The sequence below is a fragment of the Ornithodoros turicata genome, chromosome 1 (genome assembly GCF_037126465.1).
Source record: "Ornithodoros turicata isolate Travis chromosome 1, ASM3712646v1, whole genome shotgun sequence".
NCBI classification, from domain to species: Eukaryota; Metazoa; Arthropoda; class Arachnida; order Ixodida; family Argasidae; genus Ornithodoros; species Ornithodoros turicata.
The window spans coordinates 183,460,963-183,488,399 of NC_088201.1; the positions used below are offsets into that span (position 1 = coordinate 183,460,963).

Consider the following 27,437-nt stretch of genomic DNA (forward strand, 5'->3'; position numbering starts at 1 on the left):
CTCCCGAAGCTATGCGAAGACTGCTGCCTCTTTACACATCCTCCCCACTTATATAGCGGCGACCTCGCTGCATGCCCCAACATGCACGGGTGCGAGGAGTTGTCATAGCCTAAAAATAAACTTGCTCTGCATGTTCAAGGTCGCAGCTTGCCCTTGGCTTCACGTAATGCTCCGTCCGCCTACACCATTGCCGCACCTGAGCGCAAAGTTCGCGCTCTCATCACACGTCATTCCGACATGCAAGTCGCTTCCATGAGCATGCACACAACCATCCCTTTTTGTTCACAGTGGCTATGGAATTTAAATAATATTACTTAAATGAAACAAATTACAGTGAAATGCAGATTCATCTCAGACAGGAATTTCTACCCTCAGCGTTAAACCCTCAGATACCAGCATTTCTGCTCGAATAGCAAAATAGCTATGACTTCAAAAATTAAAGCTAACAAACTACCATCAACTGACAAAACACCCATTTCTCCTATCAGATAATTATTGCATAATGCTACATACAGTCGCATTGCCCCTGCGTACAGAAACCACAGGACAAGGGTACACAAATTCACTTAAGCGATGAGGGAAAAGGCTTAAGACCTCAGGAATAATCGCAGAGTCACCACACATCGCTACGCGGCTAGCACAAGATAACAACAAGATACTAGCGGCGGGTAAAATCGTATCACTGCTAAACAAGTCCCAACATGCCATGATGACGTCACAAACCAAGAAAAAAGCACACACGCGCGCGCACACAGCAGCTCAGGAATGCACAAGGAGAGGTGCTCTATTGGAATTTCTACTCCTGGCTCAGACACCAACATTTCTGCTCAAATACCCATAACTGCAAGATTAAGTACTGCTTACTTCATCGAGCACCCAACAAAATCAAACAAACAAACAAACAAAAACAAACAAACCCACTTTCCATGATAGAACACTATTCAGCTTTACCAAGTGATTTTCTTCTGCTTTAGCAGTGAAAGAAAAAAAGAGCCATGAAAAATTAACACGTACTTTTGCTTGAATAGCTATAACTGCAAAAAAAAAAAACCGAAGCACATGCTAATAAATGGAGAAAAAGGCACCCATTTCTGCTATCAGATAATTATTGCATAATGCTACATACACAGTCGCGTTGTCCCTGTGTAAAGAAAGCACAGGACAAGGGTACACAAATCGAATTGGGAAAATCACTTCTACTCGCGCAGCATAATACGATATCCGCTGATTTTTTTTACGGGCGAAAATTGCAATAAGAAGCCACTGCTATGCAAGTGCAACAACCCTTATTTTTAAACCAACATTTCATGCAATACCACATAAATTTATCACTCGAGTCACATGAAAAGGCATACACAATGTACTTACTGGTTAAGTGGGGTCACACACACACACACAACACAGACACAACGAGCGACAGTGAAAAATAAGAAATTACACGCACTTCTGCTCGAATAGCAAAGTGTCATGCATGACAAAACAGATTTTCTACCACCAGAAAATTATTAAACAGAATAACACAATATTCGCAAAAATTAAGCTTGTGTGGCAAACACACAACCTGAGGAACACACCTATTCACATCTGCTTTCTGAATTTGTTATACAGGCGTGAGCGATTCGATAAGAATATAAAGCACGCTGCTTGGAGAAAGCATATATCATGTGTAACGCAGTCTACTCTATTGAAAATGCGATAAACCTTATTTTTCAAACAAAAAAATCACAGTCGGCATAATATACGGCAATATCGGCTATATCACTGAAGTCAAACACAATGAACTTACTTGTCAAGTGGGGACCCAGCTGCACAAACGCGCACGCACACTCACACATTTTTAGTGCCTCACAACGAGCAAAAACCCAAGGTCTATTCACAGCCACATAAATTCATTTTATTCCTCACGTCAATAATTATCCAACCATCGTCAAAACGGGGAACACGCATATGCCAATGCGAAACAATAGACCTTCCCGCCGGATGTAATACGATATCGCCAGTCGACCGTCCCAAAGCAAAAAAGAAACACAGCATCTCAGGAATGCATGTTGCCTATACATCCAAGAACAGCGTGCAGCAATTATAACACAGAATGAGATTCATTTTCCTTGCCCCTTTGTTTTGCTTGCATAAAAATATTTCACAAGAAATATTAGAGAGTGAAAAAGGAGAACAGCATTCGCTACACCCTGTAGCTCTTATCATTTTTAAACAAACCAGTTTTCATAACCACACTACCATTCACTAAATAGGGGAGTCACTAATGATTCAAATAAGATAAAATATCATTCCATCATCATTGATTGCAAACTTCACGCAAGAATAAGCAACTGCTGCGTGTCGTATTTTTCTTATAAGAAACACCAAATCTCGCCCTGTTAAATACCAACAGCAACGATTTTTTTGTATTTTGTATTTATTTTTGTCCTTTCCAGCAGCTCATTACTTTGTGCGAGTCATCAAAAATTAAAAATTTCTGATCTGCTGACAAAACAGTGTACGGGGAAACGATAACGGAGCGCGCGTCATTGCGTCAAGCGTGTCCTAACTGCGTGAACGGGCCGGGATGCGGCTCACGTGGGGGGGGGCACACTGTTTTGTCAGCAGATCAGAAATTTTAAATTTTTGATGACTCGCACAAAGTAATGAGCTGCTGGAAAGGACAAAAATAAATACAAAATACAAAAAAATCGTTGCTGTTGGTATTTAACAGGGCGAGATTTGGTGTTTCTTATAAGAAAAATACGACACGCAGCAGTTGCTTATTCTTGCGTGAAGTTTGCAATCAATGATGATGGAATGATATTTTATCTTATTTGAATCATTAGTGACTCCCCTATTTAGTGAATGGTAGTGTGGTTATGAAAACTGGTTTGTTTAAAAATGATAAGAGCTACAGGGTGTAGCGAATGCTGTTCTCCTTTTTCACTCTCTAATATTTCTTGTGAAATATTTTTATGCAAGCAAAACAAAGGGGCAAGGAAAATGAATCTCATTCTGTGTTATAATTGCTGCACGCTGTTCTTGGATGTATAGGCAACATGCATTCCTGAGATGCTGTGTTTCTTTTTTGCTTTGGGACGGTCGACTGGCGATATCGTATTACATCCGGCGGGAAGGTCTATTGTTTCGCATTGGCATATGCGTGTTCCCCGTTTTGACGATGGTTGGATAATTATTGACGTGAGGAATAATATGAATTTATGTGGCTGTGAATAGACCTTGGGTTTTTGCTCGTTGTGAGGCACTAAAAATGTGTGAGTGTGCGTGCGCGTTTGTGCAGCTGGGTCCCCACTTGACAAGTAAGTTCATTGTGTTTGACTTCAGTGATATAGCCGATATTGCCGTATATTATGCCGACTGTGATTTTTTTGTTTGAAAAATAAGGTTTATCGCATTTTCAATAGAGTAGACTGCGTTACACATGATATATGCTTTCTCCAAGCAGCGTGCTTTATATTCTTATCGAATCGCTCACGCCTGTATAACAAATTCAGAAAGCAGATGTGAATAGGTGTGTTCCTCAGGTTGTGTGTTTGCCACACAAGCTTAATTTTTGCGAATATTGTGTTATTCTGTTTAATAATTTTCTGGTGGTAGAAAATCTGTTTTGTCATGCATGACACTTTGCTATTCGAGCAGAAGTGCGTGTAATTTCTTATTTTTCACTGTCGCTCGTTGTGTCTGTGTTGTGTGTGTGTGTGTGTGACCCCACTTAACCAGTAAGTACATTGTGTATGCCTTTTCGTGTGACTCGAGTGATAAATTTATGTGGTATTGCATGAAATGTTGGTTTAAAAATAAGGGTTGTTGCACTTGCATAGCAGTGGCTTCTTATTGCAATTTTCGCCCGTAAAAAAAATCAGCGGATATCGTATTATGCTGCGCGAGTAGAAGTGATTTTCCCAATTCGATTTGTGTACCCTTGTCCTGTGCTTTCTTTACACAGGGACAACGCGACTGTGTATGTAGCATTATGCAATAATTATCTGATAGCAGAAATGGGTGCCTTTTTCTCCATTTATTAGCATGTGCTTCGGTTTTTTTTTTTGCAGTTATAGCTATTCAAGCAAAAGTACGTGTTAATTTTTCATGGCTCTTTTTTTCTTTCACTGCTAAAGCAGAAGAAAATCACTTGGTAAAGCTGAATAGTGTTCTATCATGGAAAGTGGGTTTGTTTGTTTTTGTTTGTTTGTTTGTTTGATTTTGTTGGGTGCTCGATGAAGTAAGCAGTACTTAATCTTGCAGTTATGGGTATTTGAGCAGAAATGTTGGTGTCTGAGCCAGGAGTAGAAATTCCAATAGAGCACCTCTCCTTGTGCATTCCTGAGCTGCTGTGTGCGCGCGCGTGTGTGCTTTTTTCTTGGTTTGTGACGTCATCATGGCATGTTGGGACTTGTTTAGCAGTGATACGATTTTACCCGCCGCTAGTATCTTGTTGTTATCTTGTGCTAGCCGCGTAGCGATGTGTGGTGACTCTGCGATTATTCCTGAGGTCTTAAGCCTTTTCCCTCATCGCTTAAGTGAATTTGTGTACCCTTGTCCTGTGGTTTCTTTACGCAGGGGCAATGCGACTGTATGTAGCATTATGCAATAATTATCTGATAGGAGAAATGGGTGTTTTGTCAGTTGATGGTAGTTTGTTAGCTTTAATTTTTGAAGTCATAGCTATTTTGCTATTCGAGCAGAAATGCTGGTATCTGAGGGTTTAACGCTGAGGGTAGAAATTCCTGTCTGAGATGAATCTGCATTTCACTGTAATTTGTTTCATTTAAGTAATATTATTTAAATTCCATAGCCACTGTGAACAAAAAGGGATGGTTGTGTGCATGCTCATGGAAGCGACTTGCATGTCGGAATGACGTGTGATGAGAGCGCGAACTTTGCGCTCAGGTGCGGCAATGGTGTAGGCGGACGGAGCATTACGTGAAGCCAAGGGCAAGCTGCGACCTTGAACATGCAGAGCAAGTTTATTTTTAGGCTATGACAACTCCTCGCACCCGTGCATGTTGGGGCATGCAGCGAGGTCGCCGCTATATAAGTGGGGAGGATGTGTAAAGAGGCAGCAGTCTTCGCATAGCTTCGGGAGTGTGCGGAGCTCGCTTCAAAAGTAAGTATTTTTCATCCACGCTCTGTGGTGCACGTTTTCTTAGTGTTTCTTCTTTTTTTTTCAGTGCCTAGATGCGTGTTCTGCTTTTTTGATCCTCATGATATCATGGATGATGAGCCATTGGAAGAGAATTCACCATCTTCTCCAGACATTTCACCTGCCACATTGCATGCTCACGTCGAGCGATCACATCCCTATGTGGACATTTCCTTCCTGCCTTTCTTTCAAACTGATAGCGCATTTCGAGGTATCGTCAAAGCGTTTGTGCTATTGGCATCTGTTCACGATCAGGGAGTAGAGGACTTGCGACAATATTTAATGAACCACCTCCACAACATAATTGCTATTTTGCGAGCACAAAGAATACCCTTTAGGTTTTGCATTTGTTCTGACGTTCTAATGATGAAAGAAAATCGAGGGGATGTAACCGCACACATAGCTCATTTTATGGCGCTTGCTCGCGAAGTCCACAGCGACGGAGCTATTGCAAATACTTTGATGGATGTGATTCAGGAGTCCACCGGGCGCATTGAAAATTACCAGCGCGAGGGTAGTGGGTTTGTATCCACTGACGTCCAAAAAGTTCAACTGTGTATTTCCGCTGTGAAAACTAAGAAATTCGGGTGCAATGGGGTACTTCCCACGAATCTGGCTAAACGCAGAAACGTGTTAACGAATGTCCCTTTACCAGAGCGTAAGGAGGGCGAGTGCTTTAAATACAATACACTTGCCCTCTTGCACCCGCAGGAAAGGAACCGATGGAAAAAATATGAAAATTATGCAACAGAGTACTGGTGGCCTAGTCACTTCCCTGTATCCTTCTCTGATCTTGACGAATTCGAAAACCAAAACAAGATTTCCGTCTACGTGTACGCGTACGTCGATCAGGGAGTACATGTGTCGCGACCCCCAAAACTAGAATGGGAAAAGAAAATTCACTTGTTGGAAGTAGATGAGCATTTTTTTGGAATTAAGTCCCTCGAACGCTTGTTGACAACAAGAAGTAACCATTTCGTATGCGAACGCTGTACACGCTCTTTCGTGAAGGAAGAGAGCATGGCGAAACATCGACGCCTTTGCACGGACGTGAACGAAATCCTGTTGGAATTTTGCGAGCCGGGAAAAAATTTTGTAGAGTTTACTAAAATACAGTACATGCAGCAGTACAACTACGTCGTTGCGTTGGACACTGAGAGCGTACTCGCACCCAGTGGTGTTGGCATGCAACGTCACATTACCTCTAGCTTCTGTGCTGTGCTCGTGCGTACCCACGACTCAAAGGTGATGCGTATTAGAACACACCACGGGGAAGATGCGGCAAAGCAGTGTGTGAAGGCGCTCATGGAAATGCGTGATGAAATGATTGCCTTGAACGCCTGCCCCGCTGCGATGGTGCTGAGCGATGAACAACAAGCCAAGCACAGAGCTGCCACCCACTGTGCATACTGTAAACGGGAATTCGCGAAAGACCTACCTCGTGTCCGGCATCATGATCATTCGAAGCATTGTACTGCGGGTGAGACAAATTATATCGCGACACTGTGCAACCCCTGTAACGTCGCGTGCACTACCAGAGAAAAATTGCCGATCATGGTCCACAATTTGTCTTATGATTTGGCAGGACTGTTACGGGAATTTCACGTTCTCGGGTGGAAGCGACCTCCCTTCATTGTGGCCAGCTCCATGGAAAAAATTCGTTCGTTCGAAATTGGTACCTTCCTCTTCAGAGATACCATGCAGTACCTAAATTCATCACTTGGGGAGCTTGTGGAAACCGTGAAATCCATGGGTGGTGCAGAGGCGTTCCAATGCTTGAAGCAGGTATTTGGAGACGACTACAAAATTACGACTTACAAAATTTTGCTTCGTAAAGGTGTGTTCCCTTACAGTTACCTTAGTTCTTTTGCAGTGTACGACGAGTTGAGTCTCCCAGAAAAATCCGCTTTTCGAAATGATCTAACTGGGGAAGATGTAAGCGATGAGGACTACCAGTACGCTGTGCATGTATTTGAACATTTTGGGTGCTCGAGTTTACGGGATTATAACACATTGTACCTGAAAACGGATGCCCTCTTACATGCAGACATAATGCAGCACTTCCGACGCCTGTGCTACAGCGCACGTGGATTGGAATTGCTTCATTGCGTTTCTCTGGCATCCTATTCGTGGCAATGCGCGTTAAATTATACGAATGCAAAATTGGAATTGATTACCGATGAGGAAATGTACAGAACCATCGAATCGGGCGTTAGAGGCGGGCTCTGTCAGGCGAGCAGGCGTCATTTGCGTGCCAATAACCCTCTGTGTAGCGGCTATGATCCTGATAAAGAGGAGGTGTACATATCATACATAGATTGCAACAATCTTTACGGATTTAGTATGATAAAGCACCTCCCTGTCGGTGATTTCGAATGGGTCGAGGATTTTAGCTCCGTGGATTTTATGCGTCACCCCACGGATTCGGAGGTGGGGTATGTGTACGTATGTGACTTGGAGTATCCAAAATCTATCCACGCTCTAACAAGGTACTTCCCCCTGGCTCCCGAGAAGGCAGTCGTCCCAAAGGAATGGCTCTCGCCATTCCAGCAAGGGCTTCTCGAAGAATTAATGTATCAGCCAGCTAACAGCAAAAAGCTGTTGCTCACGTGCAAGGACAAGGTCGAGTACGTCGTTCATTACGCGTTGCTCGCACTCTATTGTAGATTGGGCATGAGGGTGACGAAAATTCACCGAATTCTAAAATTTCGCCAGGCACCATTCCTGCGTCCCTACATCGAGGACAATGTTGCCAGACGCGTTGCCTCGAGCAAGACGTTCGAAAAAAATTTCTATAAACTCTCAAATAATGCGGTATTCGGAAGAACGCTTTTAAATAAATTTAACATGCGGGACATTCGAGTAGCCTTCGATGAGGAGACGGCGAGTCGCCTCGGGAGTCGGGCGGAATGCGTGAGGATGGAAATTTTGTCCCCGGATTGTGTCATGTACGAAATGCGCAAAAGAAAAGTGCGATGCGATTTCCCGCTCCAGATTGGGTTTACGATTTTGGAACTGAGTAAATTAACCATGTACTCATTCTACTACGAAACCCTCTTGAGTAAGCTCACTTGTCCAGTGATTACCTGTTACTTTGACACGGATTCTCTGATCCTCGGCCTATTCTGCAAGGACTACGAAGATCAGTTACGAGCGATCGCCGACGACCACTTAGATTTGTCTTCCTTCGACCAGGATCATCCACTATACAGTGAAAAGAATCATGGGAGACTTGGGGCTTTCAAAAGCGAAACTGGTAGTGTACCTATCGAAGAAGTAATATGCTTGAAAGCTAAAATGTACTCCATCAAACTAGCTGGAGAAAAGCAAATTGCAAGAGCTAAAGGGGTAAAGAAAAATATTGTACGCAAGCACCTCCTCCATGAGACATACTGTGATACCTTATTCAACCACACGAGCGTATCGAATGAGCAAGTGTCAATAGTTGGAAAGAAACAGTGCATGTACACCATCAGAAACGTCAAAAGAAGTCTGATGGCATATGACGACAAGCGATACCTCTGCAATGACATCGAATCCTACCCTTACGGAAGCTGTGAATATGGTAAGTTTAAATGGATGATGTAAATAGTGAAGCTCATAATGTTCTTTTTTTGCTCCAGAAGATGTGCAGGAAGAGAACTGATACTTCTGTGACATGCTCTTCTCGCGTGCGGTCTGGGACTGAGCCGTGGATGGAGAAGGACGAACGCTTGGGTGATCCACATGGTACTTATGTGAAAAACGCCATGGATGCGGGGCGGAAATGTCCAGTATGCTGGAAGTGCTCCAGAGAGAACTGCAATCTCTCTGAGAACACCATGATGTGTCTAATAAATGTTGAAAACTATTTTCCGTGTTTTTCTATGTCCTTACTGTTCCGAAGCGTTGTCCTGGCTTAACTAGAAAGCGTCGCTCACCAGGAATGAATGGAATTGACCCACGAGTGGTTGTCTATGTTGCGGTTGAAATTATGAAGCAATATGCAGTTGAAAGCGTGTGACCGAGTGACTAGAGAGTGGAAATGACAAATGAGTCTATCGAGCATGTATGAGAGGCAGCCAATAGGTTTTAGAAATGAATGGAAGTGACCACCCCCCCAGACCAATAGACAGGTGAGTGATTTGGAAGCCTATGACTTAGAATTGAATAGAATAGATCATTTTGGTGTCTACGAGCGAGTGAGCAGATGTTGTGGCAATTAATGGTAGCCAATCACATAGAAATTAGATGGATCACCATGAAGGGGTGGAGCCTGGATCGGTCAATCAGAGTGAAGGAATGGAGCTGTGACCAACCAACCAGAGGACTTAGAAGTGGCTTGACCTGAATTAGAAATGGGTGGTGGATTAGAAATTCCTAGAACTGGATTAGAAAAAAGAGCGATTTGGAAGCCTATGAGCCGACTTAGAATTGAATAGAATAGCTAATTTGGTGTTTATGAGCGAGTGAGCAGATGTGGCAATGAAGGGTAGCCAATCACATAGAAATTGGATGGATCACCATGAAGGGGTGGAGCCTGGATTAGACCTGGCTTGACCTGGATTAGAAATGGGTGGTGGATTAGAAATTTCTACAACTGGATTAGAAAAAAGTGGCTGTTGTGCGTAACGGCTCTATACTACTAGTCAAAGTCCATCAAAGTATTTGCAATAGCTTCGTCGCTGTGGACTTCTCGAGCAAGCGCCATAAAATGAGCTATATGTGCGGTTATATCCCCTCGATTTTCTTTCATCATTAGAACGTCAGAACAATTGCAAAACCTAAAGGGTATTCTTTGGGCTCGCAAAATAGCAATTATATTGTGGAGGTGGTTCATTAAATATTTTCGCAAGTCCTCTACTCCCTGATCGTGAACAGATGCCAAGAGCACAAACGCTTTGATGATACCTCGAAATGCGCTATGAGTTTCAAAGAAAGGCAGGAAGGAAGTGTCCACATAGGGATGTGATCACTCGACGTGAGCATGCAACGTGGCAGGTGAAATGTCTGGAGAAAATGGTGAATTCTCTTCCAATGGCTCATCATCCCAAATATCATGAGGATCAAAAAAGCAGAACACGCATCTAGGCACTGAAAAAAAAAGAAGAAACACTAAGAAACGTGCACCGCAGAGCGTGGATGAAAAATACTTACTTTTGAAGCGAGCTCCGCACACTCCCGAAGCGATGCGAAGACTGCTGCCTCTTTACACATCCTCCCCACTTATATAGCGGCGACCTCGCTGCATGCCCCAACATGCACGGGTGCGGGGAGTCGTTATAACCTAAAAATAACTTGCTCTGCATGTTCAAGGTCGCAGCTTGCCCTTGGCTTCACGTAATGCCTCGTCCGCTTCCACCATTGCCGCACCTGAGCGCAAAGTTCGCTCTCATCACAATATGTCATTCCGAAGATGTCATTCCGATATGCAAGTTGCTTCCATGAGCAGGCACACAACCATCCCTTTTTGTTCACAGTGGCTGTGGAATTTCAATAATATTACTTAAATGAAACAAATTCCAGTGAAATGCAGATTCATCCCAAACAGGAATTTCTACCCTCAGCGTTAAACCCTCAGACACCAGCCTTTCTGCTCGAATAGCAAAATAGCTATGACTTCAAAAATTAAACACATGCTAACAAACTACAATCAACTGCTATCAGATAACCCTTGCATAATGCTACATGCACAGCCGCATTGTCCCCGCGTAAAGAAGGCACAGGACAAGGACACACAAATTCCTTTAAGCGAGCAGGTAAAAGGCTTAAGACGGAGCGCTCAGAAATAACTGCAGTCACCGCACATCGCTACGAAACTCAATGGCTCACATAAGATGACAACAACATACTAGCGGCGGGTAAAATAAAGTAGGCACTGCTAAACAAATCCAGACATGCCACAGCGCATGCAAAACATGTAATGGATATCCTCAGTTGACGTCACAAATCATAAAAAAGCACATACACACGCGCGCGCACACACAGAGACAGCAGCTCGGGAATCCATAAGGAGACGTGCTTTATAGGAATCTCTACTCCTGGCTCAGACACCAACATTTCCGCTCAAATACCTATAACTGCAAGATTAAGCACTGCTTACTTCATCAACATATCGAGCACCCAACAAAATCTATGAAAGTTGTGACATGTTCATAAGCACACTACCATTCACTAAATAGGGGAGTCACCAATGATTCAAATTAGATAAAATATCATTTCATCATCATTGATTGCAAACTTCACGCAAGAACAAGCAACTGTTGCGCGTCGTATTTTTCTTATAAGAAACACCAAATAATCTCAATCTCGTCGTGTTAAACACCAACAACAACGAAGGCTAGGCAATTTTGTATTTATTTTTGTCGTTTCCAGCAGCTCAATACGTTGTGCTAGTCATAAAAAAATTTAAAATTTCTGGTCTGCTGCTGTTAAAGTGATAAAACAGTGCCCTCGAAACGCGTCCCCACGTGAGCCGCATCGGGCCTGTTCACGTGGTTAGGACACGCTCGACCCAAGCAGCAAAATGTACTGAAAGTCGGGTGCAATAGGGGTGAACGGGTAGGTGGAAGGCCTTGAACAGACTCGTGAATCTAAGGAACATCAATAAGACACCTACCGTCCACCCCTATTGCACTCGACTTTCAGTACATTGTGCTGCTTGGGGACGCAATGACGCACGCTCCGTTATCGATTCCCCGTGCGGGCACACTATTTTATCACATTAACCGCAGCAGATCAGATTTTTTTAATTTTTGATGACTGTCACAAAGTAATGAGCTGCCGGAAACGACAAAAATAAATACAAAATTGCCTAGCCTTCGTTGCTGTTGGTGTTTAACACGACGAGACTGAGATTGTTTGGTGTTTCTTATAAGAAAAATACGACGCGCAGCAGTTGCTTATTCTTGCGTGATGTTCGCAATCAATGATGATGGAATGATATTTTATCTTATTTGAATCATTAGTGACTCCCCTATTTAGTGAATGGTAGTGTGCTTATGAACGTGTGAAAACTGGTTTGGTTTCAAAATGTTATGAGCTACAGCGTGTAGCGAATGCTGTTTTCCTTTTACACTGTGTAGTATTTCTTCTGAAATATTTATATGCAAGCAAACAAAAGCACAAAGAAATAAATCCCCTTCTGTATTATAATTGCTGCATGCTGTTTTTCTTCTTGGATTTATAGGCAACATGCATTCCTGAGATGCTGTGTTTCTTTTTTGCTTTGGGACGGTCGACTGGCGATATCGTATTACATCTGGCGGGAAGGCCTATTGTTTCGCATTCGCATATGTACGTTCCACGTTTTGACGATGGTTAGATAATTATTGACGTGAGGAATAATATAAATTTATGTGGCTGTGAATAGACATTGGATGTGGCTGTGAATAGACTTTTGCTCGTTGTGAGGCACTAAAAATGTGTGAGTGTGCGTGCGCGTTTGTGCAGCTGGGACCCCACTTGACAAGTAAGTTCATTGTGTTTTGACTTTAGTGATATTGCCGATATTGCCGTATATTATGCCGGGTGTGATAATTTTTTGTTTGAAAAATAAGGTTTATCGCATTTTCAATAGAGTAGACTGAGCTAAACACAATATATGCTTTCTCCAAAGAGCGTGCTTTATTCTTATCGAATAGCTCACGCCTGTATAACGAATTCAGAAAGCAGATGTGAATGGGTGAGTTCCTCAGGTTGTGTGTTTGCCACACAAGCTTAATTTCAGCGAATATTGTATTATTCTGTTTAATAATTTTCTGGTGGTAGAAAATGTGTTTTGTCATGCTTGACACTTAGCTATTCGAGCAGAAGTGCGTGTAATTTCTTATTTTACACTGTCGCTCGTTGTGTCTGTGTTGTGTGTGAAAAACGTTAGTGAGTGTTGTGTTTGTGCCGCTGTGACCCACTTAACCAGTAAGTAACTAAATTCTGTATTCCTTTCCGTGTGACTCGAGTGATAATTTATGTGGTATTGCATGAAGTGTTGGTTTAAAAGTAAGGGTTGTCGCACTTGCATAGCAGTGCCTTCTGATTGCAATTTTCGCAGTAAAAACATTCAGCATAGTATATCGTATTATGCTGCGCGAGTAGAAGTAATTTTCCCAATTCGATTTGTGTACCCTTGTCCTGTGCTTTCCTTACGCAAGGGCAATGCGGCTGTGTATGTAGCATTATGCAATAATTATCTGATAGCAGAAATGAGTGACTTTTTCTCAGTTTATTAGCATGTGCTTCGGTTTTTTTTACAGTTATAGCTATTCAACCAAAAGTGCGTGTAATTTTTCACGGCTCTTTTCTTCATTCACTGCTAAAGCAGAAGAAAACCGCTTGGTAAAGCTGAATAGTGTTCTATCACGGAAAGCGGGTTTGTTTGTTTGTCTGTTTGTTAGATTTTGTTGGGTGCTCGATATGTTGATGCAGTAAGCAGTGCTTAATATTCCGCTTAATCCGCTAGTATGTTGTTGATGTCATCTTATGTTAGCCATTGAGTTTCGTAGCGATGTGCGGTGGTTCTGCGATTATTTCTGAGCGCTCCGCCTTAAGCCTTTTCCCTGCTCACTTAAAGGAATTTGTGTGCCCTTGTCCTGTGCGTTCTTTACGCGGGGACAATGCGGCTGTGTGTGTAGCATTATGCAAGAATTATCTGATAGCAGTTGATGGTAGTTTGATAGCGTGTGTTTAATTTTTGAAGTCATAGCTATTTTGCAATTCAAGCAGAAATGCTGGTACCTGAGGGTTTAACGCTGAGGGTAGAAATTCCTGTCTGAGATGAATCTGCATTTCACTGCAATTTGTTTCATTTAAGTAATATTATTGAAATTCCACAGCCACTGTGAACAAAAAGGGATGGTTGTGTTCCTGCTCATGGAAGCAACTTGCATATCGGAATGACATGTGATGAGAGCGAACTTTGCGCTCAGGTGCGGCAATGGTGTAGGCGGACGAAGCATTACGTGAAGCCAAGGGCAAGCTGCGACTTTGAACATGCAGAGCAAGTTATTTTTAGGCTATGACGACTCTCCGCACCCGTGCATGTTGGGGCATGCAGCGAGGTCACCGCTATATAAGTGCGGTGGATATGTAAAGAGGCAGCAGTCTTCGCATCGCTTCGGGAGTGTGCGGAGCTCGCTTCAAAAGTAAGTATTTTTCATCCACGCTCTGTGGTGCACGTTTTCTTAGTGTTTCTTCTTTTTTTTCAGTGCCTAGATGCGTGTTCTGCTTTTTTGATTCTCATGATATTTGGGATGATGAGCCATTGGAAGAGAATTCACCATCTTGTCCAGACCTTCACCTGCCACGTTGCATGCTCACGTCGAGCGATCACTTCCCTATCTGGACATTTCCTTCCTGCCTTTCTTTCAAACTGATAGTGCATTTCGAGGTATCGTCAAAGCGTTTGTGCTATGGGCATCTGTTCACGGTCAGGGAGTAGAGGACTTGTGACAATATTTAATGACCCACCTCCACAATATCATTGCTATTTTGCGAGCCCAAAGAATACCCTTTAGGTTTAGCATTTGTTCTGACGTTGTAATGATGAAAGAAAATCGAGGGGATATAACCACACACATAGCTGACTTTATGGCTCTTGCTCGCGAAGTCGACAGCGACAGAGCTATCACAAACACTTTGATGGACGTGATTCAGGAGTCCACCGGGCGTATTGCGAGGGTAGTGGGTTTGTATCCACTGACGTCCAAAAAGTTCAAATGTGTATTTCCGCTGTGAAAACTAAAAAATTCGGGTGCAATGGGGCACTTCCCACTAATTTGGCTAGTCGTAGGAATGTCCTAACGAATGTCCCTTTACCAGAGCGTAAGGATGGCGAGTGCTTTAAATACAATACGCTCGCCCTCTTGCACCCGCTGGAAAGGAACCGATGGAACAAAATATGGAAATTATGCAACAGAGTACTGGTGGCCCAGCCACTTCTCTGTTTCATTCGCTGATCTGGATGAGTTCGAAGAGAAAAATAGGATATCCTTGTACGTGTACGCGTACGTCAATCAGAGAGTGCACGTGTCCCGACCCCCAAAACTAGAAAGCGAAAAGAAAATTCACTTATTGGAGGTTGATCAGCATTTTTTGGAATTAAGTCCCTCGAGCGTTTGTTTACGAGAAAGAACACGCGTTTCGTATGCGAACGTTGCACTCGCTCTTTTAAGAAGGAAAAGAGCTAAGCGAAACATCGACGCGCTGCGCGGACGTGAACGAAATCCTATTACAAGTTTGTGAACCCGGAGAAAATTTTGTAGAATTTACTAAAATACAGTACATACAGCAGTACAACTACATTGTCGCGCTGGACACGGAGAGTGTACTTGCGCGCAGTGGTGATGGCATGCAGCGTCACATCACCTCTAACTTTTGTGCCGTGCTCGTGCGTACCCACGACTCAAGGGTGTTGCGAATCAGGAAGCACCATGGGGAAGATGCTGCGAGGCAGTGCGTGAAAGCACTGATGGAAATGCGGGATAAGATGATCGCCCTGAATGCTTGCCCCTCTGCAATGATACTGAATGCAATGTGCTGAGCAGAGATGCTACCCACTGTGCGTACTGTAAACAGGAGTTTACCGAAGATCTACCCCGTGTCCGGCATCACGACCATTCAAAGCATTGTAGTGTGGGCGAGATAAATTATATCGCAACATTGTGTAACCCCTGTAACGTCGCGTGGATGACGAGAGAAAAATTGCCGATCATGGTACACAATTTGTCCTACAATTTGGCCGGACTGCTGTGGGAATTTCACGTTCTTGGGTGGAAGCGACCTCCCTTAATTGTGGCTAGCTCCATGGACAAAATTTGCACAATCAAAATTGGCACCTTCCTGTTTAGATATACTATGCAATATCTAAATTCGTCGTTGGGGGAGCTCGTGGAAATCGTCAAATCCATAGGGGGTGCTGAGGCCTTCCAATGCTTGAAGCAAGTATTTGGAAAGGACCACGAAAGTTTACTTTGTTAAGGTGTATTCCCGTACAGCCATGTCAGTTCTGTTGTAGTGTACGATGGAATGCCTTTCGAAACGATCTCACGGAGAAGGATTTAAGTGAGGACCAGGACCAGTATGCGTTGCTCGTATTTGAACATTTTGGATGCTCAAATTTGAGGGATTATAATGCATTGTACTTGAAAACGGATGCCCTGTTACATGCGGACGTGATACAACACTTCAGACGTCTGTGCTACAGCGCGCGCGGATTCGAATTGCTTCATTGTGTTTTTCTGGCATCTTATTCGTGGCAATGCGCTCTAAATTACACGCAGGCAAAATTGGAGTTAATCATCGACAAGGACATGTACAGAACCATCGAATCGGGCGTTAGACGCAGGCTCTGTCAGGCGAGCAGGCATCATTTGTGGGCTTACAACCCTCTGTGTAGTGGCTATGACCCAATAAAGAGGAGGTGTACATAGCATACATAGATTACAACAATCTTTACGGATTTAGTATGATAAAGCACCTCCCTGTCGGTGATTTCGAATGGGTCGAGGATTTTAGCTCCGTGGATTTTATGCGTCACTCCATAGATTCAGACGTGGGGTACGTGTATGTATGTGACTTGGAGTATCCAAAATCTATCCACGCTCTAACGAGGTACTTCCCCCCGGCTCCCGAGAAGGCAGTAGTCCCAAGGGAATGGCTCTCACCATTCCAGCGAGGGCTTCTCGAAGAATTAATGTATCAGCCTGCTAACAGCAAAAAGCTGTTGCTTACGTGCAAGGACAAAGTCGAGTACGTTGTTCATTATGCGCTGCTCGCACTCTATGGTAGATTGGGCATGAGGGTGACGAAAATTCACCGAATTCTATAATTTCGCCAGGCACCATTCCTGCATCCCTACATCTAGGGCAATGTTGCCAGACGCGTTGCCTTGGACACAACATTCGAAAAAAACTTCTACAAACTCTCAAATAATGCAGTCTTTGGGAGAACACTTTTAAATAAATTTAACATGCGTGATATTCGAGTAGCCTTTGATGAGGAGACAGCGAGTCGCCTCGGGAGTCGGGCAGAATGCGTGAGGATGGAAATTTTATCCCCGGATTTTGTCATGTACGAAATGCGCAAAAGAAAAGTGTGATGCGATTTCCCGCTCCAGATTGGGTTTACAATTTTAGAACTCAGTAAATTAACCATGTGCTCATTCTACTATGAAACCCTGCTGAGTAAGCTCACTTGTCCGGTGATTACCTGTTACTTTGACACGGATTCTGTGATCCTCGGCCAAGGACTACGAAGATCAGTTATGAGCGATCGCTGACAACCACTTCGGTTTGTCTTGCTTCGATCGGGATCATCCACTGTACAGTGAAAAGAATCGTGGAAGACTTGGGGCATTCAAAAGCGAAACTGGTAGTGTACCTATTGAGGAAGTAGTCTGTTTGAAAGCTAAATTGTACTCCATCAAATTAGTTGGAGGAAGGCAAATTGCAAGAGCTAAAGGGGTCAAAAAGAATATTGTACGCAAGCACCTCCTCCATGAAACGTACAGCGATACCTTGTTCAATCACGTGAGCGTATTGAATGAACAAGTATCAATCGTTGGAAAGAAGCAGTGTATGTACACCATCAGGAGTGTCAAAAGAAGTCTGATGGCATACGACAACAAGAAATACCTCTGCAATGACATCGTATCCTATCCTTATGGAAGCTGTGAATATGGGCAGTTCAAACGGGTGATGTAAATAGTGAAGTGCATAATGTTCTTTTTTTGGCTTCAGAAGATGTTCAGGAAGAGCACTAATACTTCGATCACATTCTGTTCTATCGTGTGGTCTGGGACTGGGCCTTGAATAGAGAAGGGCGAACACCTGGGTGATCCACATGGTTTTTATACGAAAAACGCAATGGGTGTGAGCAGAACTGCCCAGTGCGCCTGGAAGTGTCCCTTCAGAGAGAACTACGATCAATCTGACACTATCATTATGAGCTTAATAAATATTGAAAACTATTTCCTATGTTTCTCTGTGTCTCAACCATTGCCGGGAGTCATCCAGGCCTAACGAGAAGGCATCCTGGACAAATAAGCAGCTTGGGCGGCTGTGAACTACCCCAGAAATTAATGGATTTGACCAACGAATGGTTGTCTATGAACCAGCTGGAATTATGAATCAATTAGCAGATTAAACCGTATGAGCGACCCTAGTGAAAAAACCCCTCAGGTCTAATGTGTTATGGGGCTGAGAGCTCCTCTCAGGCTGATAGGACCTCTCAGATTGACAGGACCTCTCAGAAGCTAACGCCCAGATCTGACATCGGAACATCAATGTTCAATTTCGCCGTCTATGCTGCACCTGTCGTCGGAGCGGTACCATCATACAGTGCTATGATACACCACAGATAGATACATACAAGTACATGTCACAAAACTCCACATATATTGAGTTCCTTCGATTGTACAGATACACTCAAGGCATGCACACTGCTATCAGATTATCTAACAGTTATTTCAAATGTCTTGCAGAATTGTGAATATCTAATATTTGTTGAAGGATCGCTCGCAAGAAACTACACGAAACGGTAAATAGCAGCAGCAGAAATTAGATTTAGCACTTACATGTCTACGAAAGCATACAAGTCATCATCAGCACATACTGTCGTATTCCACAAAGCGTGAACTCATGGGACACATATTCGCAATGTCCGTACAGCGGTGATGAAAAATATTCTTGAGGAACTTTGCTTCTCAGTTCGTCAGTTCATCAAGTTCGTCTGTTTTACATATACTTAGGGACTTGCAATGCACCGTCTAGTTTCCTTTGCTTGCGTAAGACGCGAACTAGCTGCCTCACCACCTGTCAGTTCGTACGAGATTCATCTGTAAGAAATATAATTTCAAAATGTCAGCGTAGGTCAGTGTGTAGGCATCGAAATATATAACATACCGTTTGGCACAAAGCGCCGTTGGTAACGTAGCATGGTTGGTAATCTTGCTATCAGCGCTCATAATGCGTGTCTGCGAACAGTGGTAAAAGTGTAAAGTGAACAGGAATGCCTGTCACTCACAAAAGCAGATTTGAGACATCGTCTACATACCTCAAAAACAGTTAGAATCCCGAAGACAAAACGCAAATTACTTGAGATCAGCGGCCGATGTCCTCACACTTTAACGTTTCAAAACAGACTGATTGAACCACTAGCGACTGGCCGAAACTCTTTCACTTACGTGCAGTGCAATAATGCACGGATTGCAAGAACAATAGCTTCAAGGGGGAACGGCAATACAAGGTTATCACGGCACGTGTTCCTTGAAGTAAAAATGCACAAACATGTGCAAACATGTGAAATCTTGCGAACTATTTTCCAAAGCAGACGAGGTAGCATGTCCCACGGCGCGGAAAACATGTAGCAGCTTGCTCTGGGAGGTGTTGCATGACGCACTGTCGCAAAGCTGTCTGAGAGGTCTCCCCAAACCCCTCAGGGCTACATGAATGATTCTATAACGGCTTCCACATTTTCTCTAAAAGGTCCTCTCAGACCCCTCTGTGCTGCCTGAAAGGTCCTACCAGACCTTTCAAGATTTCTTGAAAGGTCCTACCAGACCTTTCAAGATTTCCTGAAAGGTCCTCTCAGACCTCTCAGGAAATTTTGAGAGGTGTCTTAGACACATTTTCGATAGGTGAGTAACCAATGAGTAGGAATGACCAATGAGTCTGTAGCGGCCGCAGGTCGGCGCCACCGGAAGATACGCACCAAAAATAAACGTTGATGCACGCTCACGGGCTCGAGTTCTTAGCGAGCCTCCTTGCTGTCTGCCTGTCTACTTCTCTCCGCGACAAGCCACAACTGATGACCCGAACAATGGACATTCCCCCCGACGCTCCTTTGGAGCCACCGCCGCCCCGTTCCGCTCAGCTTATCGAGAATCCCTCCGTCTGCACGGTTGGCGAAGTTCACTTGTCGATGTTCACTTGTGGTTTAAAAGTAAGGGTTGTCGCACTTGCATAGCAGTGCCTTCTGATTGCAATTTTCGCAGTAAAAACATTCAGCATAGTATATCGTATTATGCTGCGCGAGTAGAAGTAATTTTCCCAATTCGATTTGTGTACCCTTGTCCTGTGCTTTCCTTACGCAAGGGCAATGCGGCTGTGTATGTAGCATTATGCAATAATTATCTGATAGCAGAAATGAGTGACTTTTTCTCAGTTTATTAGCATGTGCTTCGGTTTTTTTTACAGTTATAGCTATTCAACCAAAAGTGCGTGTAATTTTTCACGGCTCTTTTCTTCATTCACTGCTAAAGCAGAAGAAAACCGCTTGGTAAAGCTGAATAGTGTTCTATCACGGAAAGCGGGTTTGTTTGTTTGTCTGTTTGTTAGATTTTGTTGGGTGCTCGATATGTTGATGCAGTAAGCAGTGCTTAATATTCCGCTTAATCCGCTAGTATGTTGTTGATGTCATCTTATGTTAGCCATTGAGTTTCGTAGCGATGTGCGGTGGTTCTGCGATTATTTCTGAGCGCTCCGCCTTAAGCCTTTTCCCTGCTCACTTAAAGGAATTTGTGTGCCCTTGTCCTGTGCGTTCTTTACGCGGGGACAATGCGGCTGTGTGTGTAGCATTATGCAAGAATTATCTGATAGCAGTTGATGGTAGTTTGATAGCGTGTGTTTAATTTTTGAAGTCATAGCTATTTTGCAATTCAAGCAGAAATGCTGGTACCTGAGGGTTTAACGCTGAGGGTAGAAATTCCTGTCTGAGATGAATCTGCATTTCACTGCAATTTGTTTCATTTAAGTAATATTATTGAAATTCCACAGCCACTGTGAACAAAAAGGGATGGTTGTGTTCCTGCTCATGGAAGCAACTTGCATATCGGAATGACATGTGATGAGAGCGAACTTTGCGCTCAGGTGCGGCAATGGTGTAGGCGGACGAAGCATTACGTGAAGCCAAGGGCAAGCTGCGACTTTGAACATGCAGAGCAAGTTATTTTTAGGCTATGACGACTCTCCGCACCCGTGCATGTTGGGGCATGCAGCGAGGTCACCGCTATATAAGTGCGGTGGATATGTAAAGAGGCAGCAGTCTTCGCATCGCTTCGGGAGTGTGCGGAGCTCGCTTCAAAAGTAAGTATTTTTCATCCACGCTCTGTGGTGCACGTTTTCTTAGTGTTTCTTCTTTTTTTTCAGTGCCTAGATGCGTGTTCTGCTTTTTTGATTCTCATGATATTTGGGATGATGAGCCATTGGAAGAGAATTCACCATCTTGTCCAGACCTTCACCTGCCACGTTGCATGCTCACGTCGAGCGATCACTTCCCTATCTGGACATTTCCTTCCTGCCTTTCTTTCAAACTGATAGTGCATTTCGAGGTATCGTCAAAGCGTTTGTGCTATGGGCATCTGTTCACGGTCAGGGAGTAGAGGACTTGTGACAATATTTAATGACCCACCTCCACAATATCATTGCTATTTTGCGAGCCCAAAGAATACCCTTTAGGTTTAGCATTTGTTCTGACGTTGTAATGATGAAAGAAAATCGAGGGGATATAACCACACACATAGCTGACTTTATGGCTCTTGCTCGCGAAGTCGACAGCGACAGAGCTATCACAAACACTTTGATGGACGTGATTCAGGAGTCCACCGGGCGTATTGCGAGGGTAGTGGGTTTGTATCCACTGACGTCCAAAAAGTTCAAATGTGTATTTCCGCTGTGAAAACTAAAAAATTCGGGTGCAATGGGGCACTTCCCACTAATTTGGCTAGTCGTAGGAATGTCCTAACGAATGTCCCTTTACCAGAGCGTAAGGATGGCGAGTGCTTTAAATACAATACGCTCGCCCTCTTGCACCCGCTGGAAAGGAACCGATGGAACAAAATATGGAAATTATGCAACAGAGTACTGGTGGCCCAGCCACTTCTCTGTTTCATTCGCTGATCTGGATGAGTTCGAAGAGAAAAATAGGATATCCTTGTACGTGTACGCGTACGTCAATCAGAGAGTGCACGTGTCCCGACCCCCAAAACTAGAAAGCGAAAAGAAAATTCACTTATTGGAGGTTGATCAGCATTTTTTGGAATTAAGTCCCTCGAGCGTTTGTTTACGAGAAAGAACACGCGTTTCGTATGCGAACGTTGCACTCGCTCTTTTAAGAAGGAAAAGAGCTAAGCGAAACATCGACGCGCTGCGCGGACGTGAACGAAATCCTATTACAAGTTTGTGAACCCGGAGAAAATTTTGTAGAATTTACTAAAATACAGTACATACAGCAGTACAACTACATTGTCGCGCTGGACACGGAGAGTGTACTTGCGCGCAGTGGTGATGGCATGCAGCGTCACATCACCTCTAACTTTTGTGCCGTGCTCGTGCGTACCCACGACTCAAGGGTGTTGCGAATCAGGAAGCACCATGGGGAAGATGCTGCGAGGCAGTGCGTGAAAGCACTGATGGAAATGCGGGATAAGATGATCGCCCTGAATGCTTGCCCCTCTGCAATGATGCTGAATGCAATGTGCTGAGCAGAGATGCTACCCACTGTGCGTACTGTAAACAGGAGTTTACCGAAGATCTACCCCGTGTCCGGCATCACGACCATTCAAAGCATTGTAGTGTGGGCGAGATAAATTATATCGCAACATTGTGTAACCCCTGTAACGTCGCGTGGATGACGAGAGAAAAATTGCCGATCATGGTACACAATTTGTCCTACAATTTGGCCGGACTGCTGTGGGAATTTCACGTTCTTGGGTGGAAGCGACCTCCCTTAATTGTGGCTAGCTCCATGGACAAAATTTGCACAATCAAAATTGGCACCTTCCTGTTTAGATATACTATGCAATATCTAAATTCGTCGTTGGGGGAGCTCGTGGAAATCGTCAAATCCATAGGGGGTGCTGAGGCCTTCCAATGCTTGAAGCAAGTATTTGGAAAGGACCACGAAAGTTTACTTTGTTAAGGTGTATTCCCGTACAGCCATGTCAGTTCTGTTGTAGTGTACGATGGAATGCCTTTCGAAACGATCTCACGGAGAAGGATTTAAGTGAGGACCAGGACCAGTATGCGTTGCTCGTATTTGAACATTTTGGATGCTCAAATTTGAGGGATTATAATGCATTGTACTTGAAAACGGATGCCCTGTTACATGCGGACGTGATACAACACTTCAGACGTCTGTGCTACAGCGCGCGCGGATTCGAATTGCTTCATTGTGTTTTTCTGGCATCTTATTCGTGGCAATGCGCTCTAAATTACACGCAGGCAAAATTGGAGTTAATCATCGACAAGGACATGTACAGAACCATCGAATCGGGCGTTAGACGCAGGCTCTGTCAGGCGAGCAGGCATCATTTGTGGGCTTACAACCCTCTGTGTAGTGGCTATGACCCAATAAAGAGGAGGTGTACATAGCATACATAGATTACAACAATCTTTACGGATTTAGTATGATAAAGCACCTCCCTGTCGGTGATTTCGAATGGGTCGAGGATTTTAGCTCCGTGGATTTTATGCGTCACTCCATAGATTCAGACGTGGGGTACGTGTATGTATGTGACTTGGAGTATCCAAAATCTATCCACGCTCTAACGAGGTACTTCCCCCCGGCTCCCGAGAAGGCAGTAGTCCCAAGGGAATGGCTCTCACCATTCCAGCGAGGGCTTCTCGAAGAATTAATGTATCAGCCTGCTAACAGCAAAAAGCTGTTGCTTACGTGCAAGGACAAAGTCGAGTACGTTGTTCATTATGCGCTGCTCGCACTCTATGGTAGATTGGGCATGAGGGTGACGAAAATTCACCGAATTCTATAATTTCGCCAGGCACCATTCCTGCATCCCTACATCTAGGACAATGTTGCCAGACGCGTTGCCTTGGACACAACATTCGAAAAAAACTTCTACAAACTCTCAAATAATGCAGTCTTTGGGAGAACACTTTTAAATAAATTTAACATGCGTGATATTCGAGTAGCCTTTGATGAGGAGACAGCGAGTCGCCTCGGGAGTCGGGCAGAATGCGTGAGGATGGAAATTTTATCCCCGGATTTTGTCATGTACGAAATGCGCAAAAGAAAAGTGTGATGCGATTTCCCGCTCCAGATTGGGTTTACAATTTTAGAACTCAGTAAATTAACCATGTGCTCATTCTACTATGAAACCCTGCTGAGTAAGCTCACTTGTCCGGTGATTACCTGTTACTTTGACACGGATTCTGTGATCCTCGGCCAAGGACTACGAAGATCAGTTATGAGCGATCGCTGACAACCACTTCGGTTTGTCTTGCTTCGATCGGGATCATCCACTGTACAGTGAAAAGAATCGTGGAAGACTTGGGGCATTCAAAAGCGAAACTGGTAGTGTACCTATTGAGGAAGTAGTCTGTTTGAAAGCTAAATTGTACTCCATCAAATTAGTTGGAGGAAGGCAAATTGCAAGAGCTAAAGGGGTCAAAAAGAATATTGTACGCAAGCACCTCCTCCATGAAACGTACAGCGATACCTTGTTCAATCACGTGAGCGTATTGAATGAACAAGTATCAATCGTTGGAAAGAAGCAGTGTATGTACACCATCAGGAGTGTCAAAAGAAGTCTGATGGCATACGACAACAAGAAATACCTCTGCAATGACATCGTATCCTATCCTTATGGAAGCTGTGAATATGGGCAGTTCAAACGGGTGATGTAAATAGTGAAGTGCATAATGTTCTTTTTTTGGCTTCAGAAGATGTTCAGGAAGAGCACTAATACTTCGATCACATTCTGTTCTATCGTGTGGTCTGGGACTGGGCCTTGAATAGAGAAGGGCGAACACCTGGGTGATCCACATGGTTTTTATACGAAAAACGCAATGGGTGTGAGCAGAACTGCCCAGTGCGCCTGGAAGTGTCCCTTCAGAGAGAACTACGATCAATCTGACACTATCATTATGAGCTTAATAAATATTGAAAACTATTTCCTATGTTTCTCTGTGTCTCAACCATTGCCGGGAGTCATCCAGGCCTAACGAGAAGGCATCCTGGACAAATAAGCAGCTTGGGCGGCTGTGAACTACCCCAGAAATTAATGGATTTGACCAACGAATGGTTGTCTATGAACCAGCTGGAATTATGAATCAATTAGCAGATTAAACCGTATGAGCGACCCTAGTGAAAAAACCCCTCAGGTCTAATGTGTTATGGGGCTGAGAGCTCCTCTCAGGCTGATAGGACCTCTCAGATTGACAGGACCTCTCAGAAGCTAACGCCCAGATCTGACATCGGAACATCAATGTTCAATTTCGCCGTCTATGCTGCACCTGTCGTCGGAGCGGTACCATCATACAGTGCTATGATACACCACAGATAGATACATACAAGTACATGTCACAAAACTCCACATATATTGAGTTCCTTCGATTGTACAGATACACTCAAGGCATGCACACTGCTATCAGATTATCTAACAGTTATTTCAAATGTCTTGCAGAATTGTGAATATCTAATATTTGTTGAAGGATCGCTCGCAAGAAACTACACGAAACGGTAAATAGCAGCAGCAGAAATTAGATTTAGCACTTACATGTCTACGAAAGCATACAAGTCATCATCAGCACATACTGTCGTATTCCACAAAGCGTGAACTCATGGGACACATATTCGCAATGTCCGTACAGCGGTGATGAAAAATATTCTTGAGGAACTTTGCTTCTCAGTTCGTCAGTTCATCAAGTTCGTCTGTTTTACATATACTTAGGGACTTGCAATGCACCGTCTAGTTTCCTTTGCTTGCGTAAGACGCGAACTAGCTGCCTCACCACCTGTCAGTTCGTACGAGATTCATCTGTAAGAAATATAATTTCAAAATGTCAGCGTAGGTCAGTGTGTAGGCATCGAAATATATAACATACCGTTTGGCACAAAGCGCCGTTGGTAACGTAGCATGGTTGGTAATCTTGCTATCAGCGCTCATAATGCGTGTCTGCGAACAGTGGTAAAAGTGTAAAGTGAACAGGAATGCCTGTCACTCACAAAAGCAGATTTGAGACATCGTCTACATACCTCAAAAACAGTTAGAATCCCGAAGACAAAACGCAAATTACTTGAGATCAGCGGCCGATGTCCTCACACTTTAACGTTTCAAAACAGACTGATTGAACCACTAGCGACTGGCCGAAACTCTTTCACTTACGTGCAGTGCAATAATGCACGGATTGCAAGAACAATAGCTTCAAGGGGGAACGGCAATACAAGGTTATCACGGCACGTGTTCCTTGAAGTAAAAATGCACAAACATGTGCAAACATGTGAAATCTTGCGAACTATTTTCCAAAGCAGACGAGGTAGCATGTCCCACGGCGCGGAAAACATGTAGCAGCTTGCTCTGGGAGGTGTTGCATGACGCACTGTCGCAAAGCTGTCTGAGAGGTCTCCCCAAACCCCTCAGGGCTACATGAATGATTCTATAACGGCTTCCACATTTTCTCTAAAAGGTCCTCTCAGACCCCTCTGTGCTGCCTGAAAGGTCCTACCAGACCTTTCAAGATTTCTTGAAAGGTCCTACCAGACCTTTCAAGATTTCCTGAAAGGTCCTCTCAGACCTCTCAGGAAATTTTGAGAGGTGTCTTAGACACATTTTCGATAGGTGAGTAACCAATGAGTAGGAATGACCAATGAGTCTGTAGCGGCCGCAGGTCGGCGCCACCGGAAGATACGCACCAAAAATAAACGTTGATGCACGCTCACGGGCTCGAGTTCTTAGCGAGCCTCCTTGCTGTCTGCCTGTCTACTTCTCTCCGCGACAAGCCACAACTGATGACCCGAACAATGGACATTCCCCCCGACGCTCCTTTGGAGCCACCGCCGCCCCGTTCCGCTCAGCTTATCGAGAATCCCTCCGTCTGCACGGTTGGCGAAGTTCACTTGTCCCCAGTTGGAAGTTCACGTGCCCCCTTTTTGGACAAAGAACCCTCGGGCATGGTTCCTGCAAATCAGACTTGTACAAAATACTGCGTCTTGGTGTCAAGAAATGTTTGGTGAACTTTGGTGAACCCAAGTAAACTTTGTTGATATGTTCTGACCCAAAACTTCGTAATCCCTCCTGTATGTCGGTTCGGGTCTTTCAACCTCTGGCACGTGTTTATTGCTTTGATGACCAAGGAAATAAATGCCGGGATTATCTTGTACCTAATCCCCTGGTGATTCACCTGGCAATATGAATAGGAACGGTTTTCTGACAAAGCTGGCTATTGAGAAGCAAGGCCAGGCTTGGGGCCAGCCTATTGTACAAGAGGATAAATGACAGATTCGCGAATTCCCGAAAAAAAGAAAACGAAGAAAAAGGGGGTTAAATTCCAGTGAGCTGAAAATCTTGGCACGGCGGGAA

General features: G+C 44.0%; 1 protein-coding gene across 2 annotated transcripts; it reads left to right on the forward strand.

Moving 5' to 3' along the window:
• Window positions 1–6,969: 6,969 nt before the first annotated feature.
• Window positions 6,970–8,893, forward strand: LOC135373762 (uncharacterized). 2 transcript variants are annotated; one of them, XM_064606853.1, is made up of 2 exons: window positions 6,970–8,711; window positions 8,770–8,893. In XM_064606853.1, exons 1-2 carry the CDS (start codon window positions 7,199–7,201, stop codon window positions 8,790–8,792), a joined length of 1,536 nt encoding a protein of 511 aa, XP_064462923.1. In that variant the 5' UTR covers window positions 6,970–7,198; the 3' UTR covers window positions 8,793–8,893. The 2 variants fall into 2 exon arrangements, with proteins under 2 accessions (XP_064462923.1, XP_064462927.1); XM_064606857.1 differs by having other exon boundaries at window positions 8,773–8,893.
• The last annotated feature ends 18,544 nt before the right edge of the window (window positions 8,894–27,437 follow it).

Bases quoted from the DNA above. Each gene is read 5' to 3' on its own strand.
- LOC135373762 (XM_064606853.1), top strand. From the start codon at position 7,199: ATGCAGCACTTCCGACGCCTGTGCTACAGCGCACGTGGATTGGAATTG. The intron at 8,712-8,769 runs GTAAGTTTAAAT...TTTTTGCTCCAG, and splicing joins TTACGGAAGCTGTGAATATG to AAGATGTGCAGGAAGAGAAC.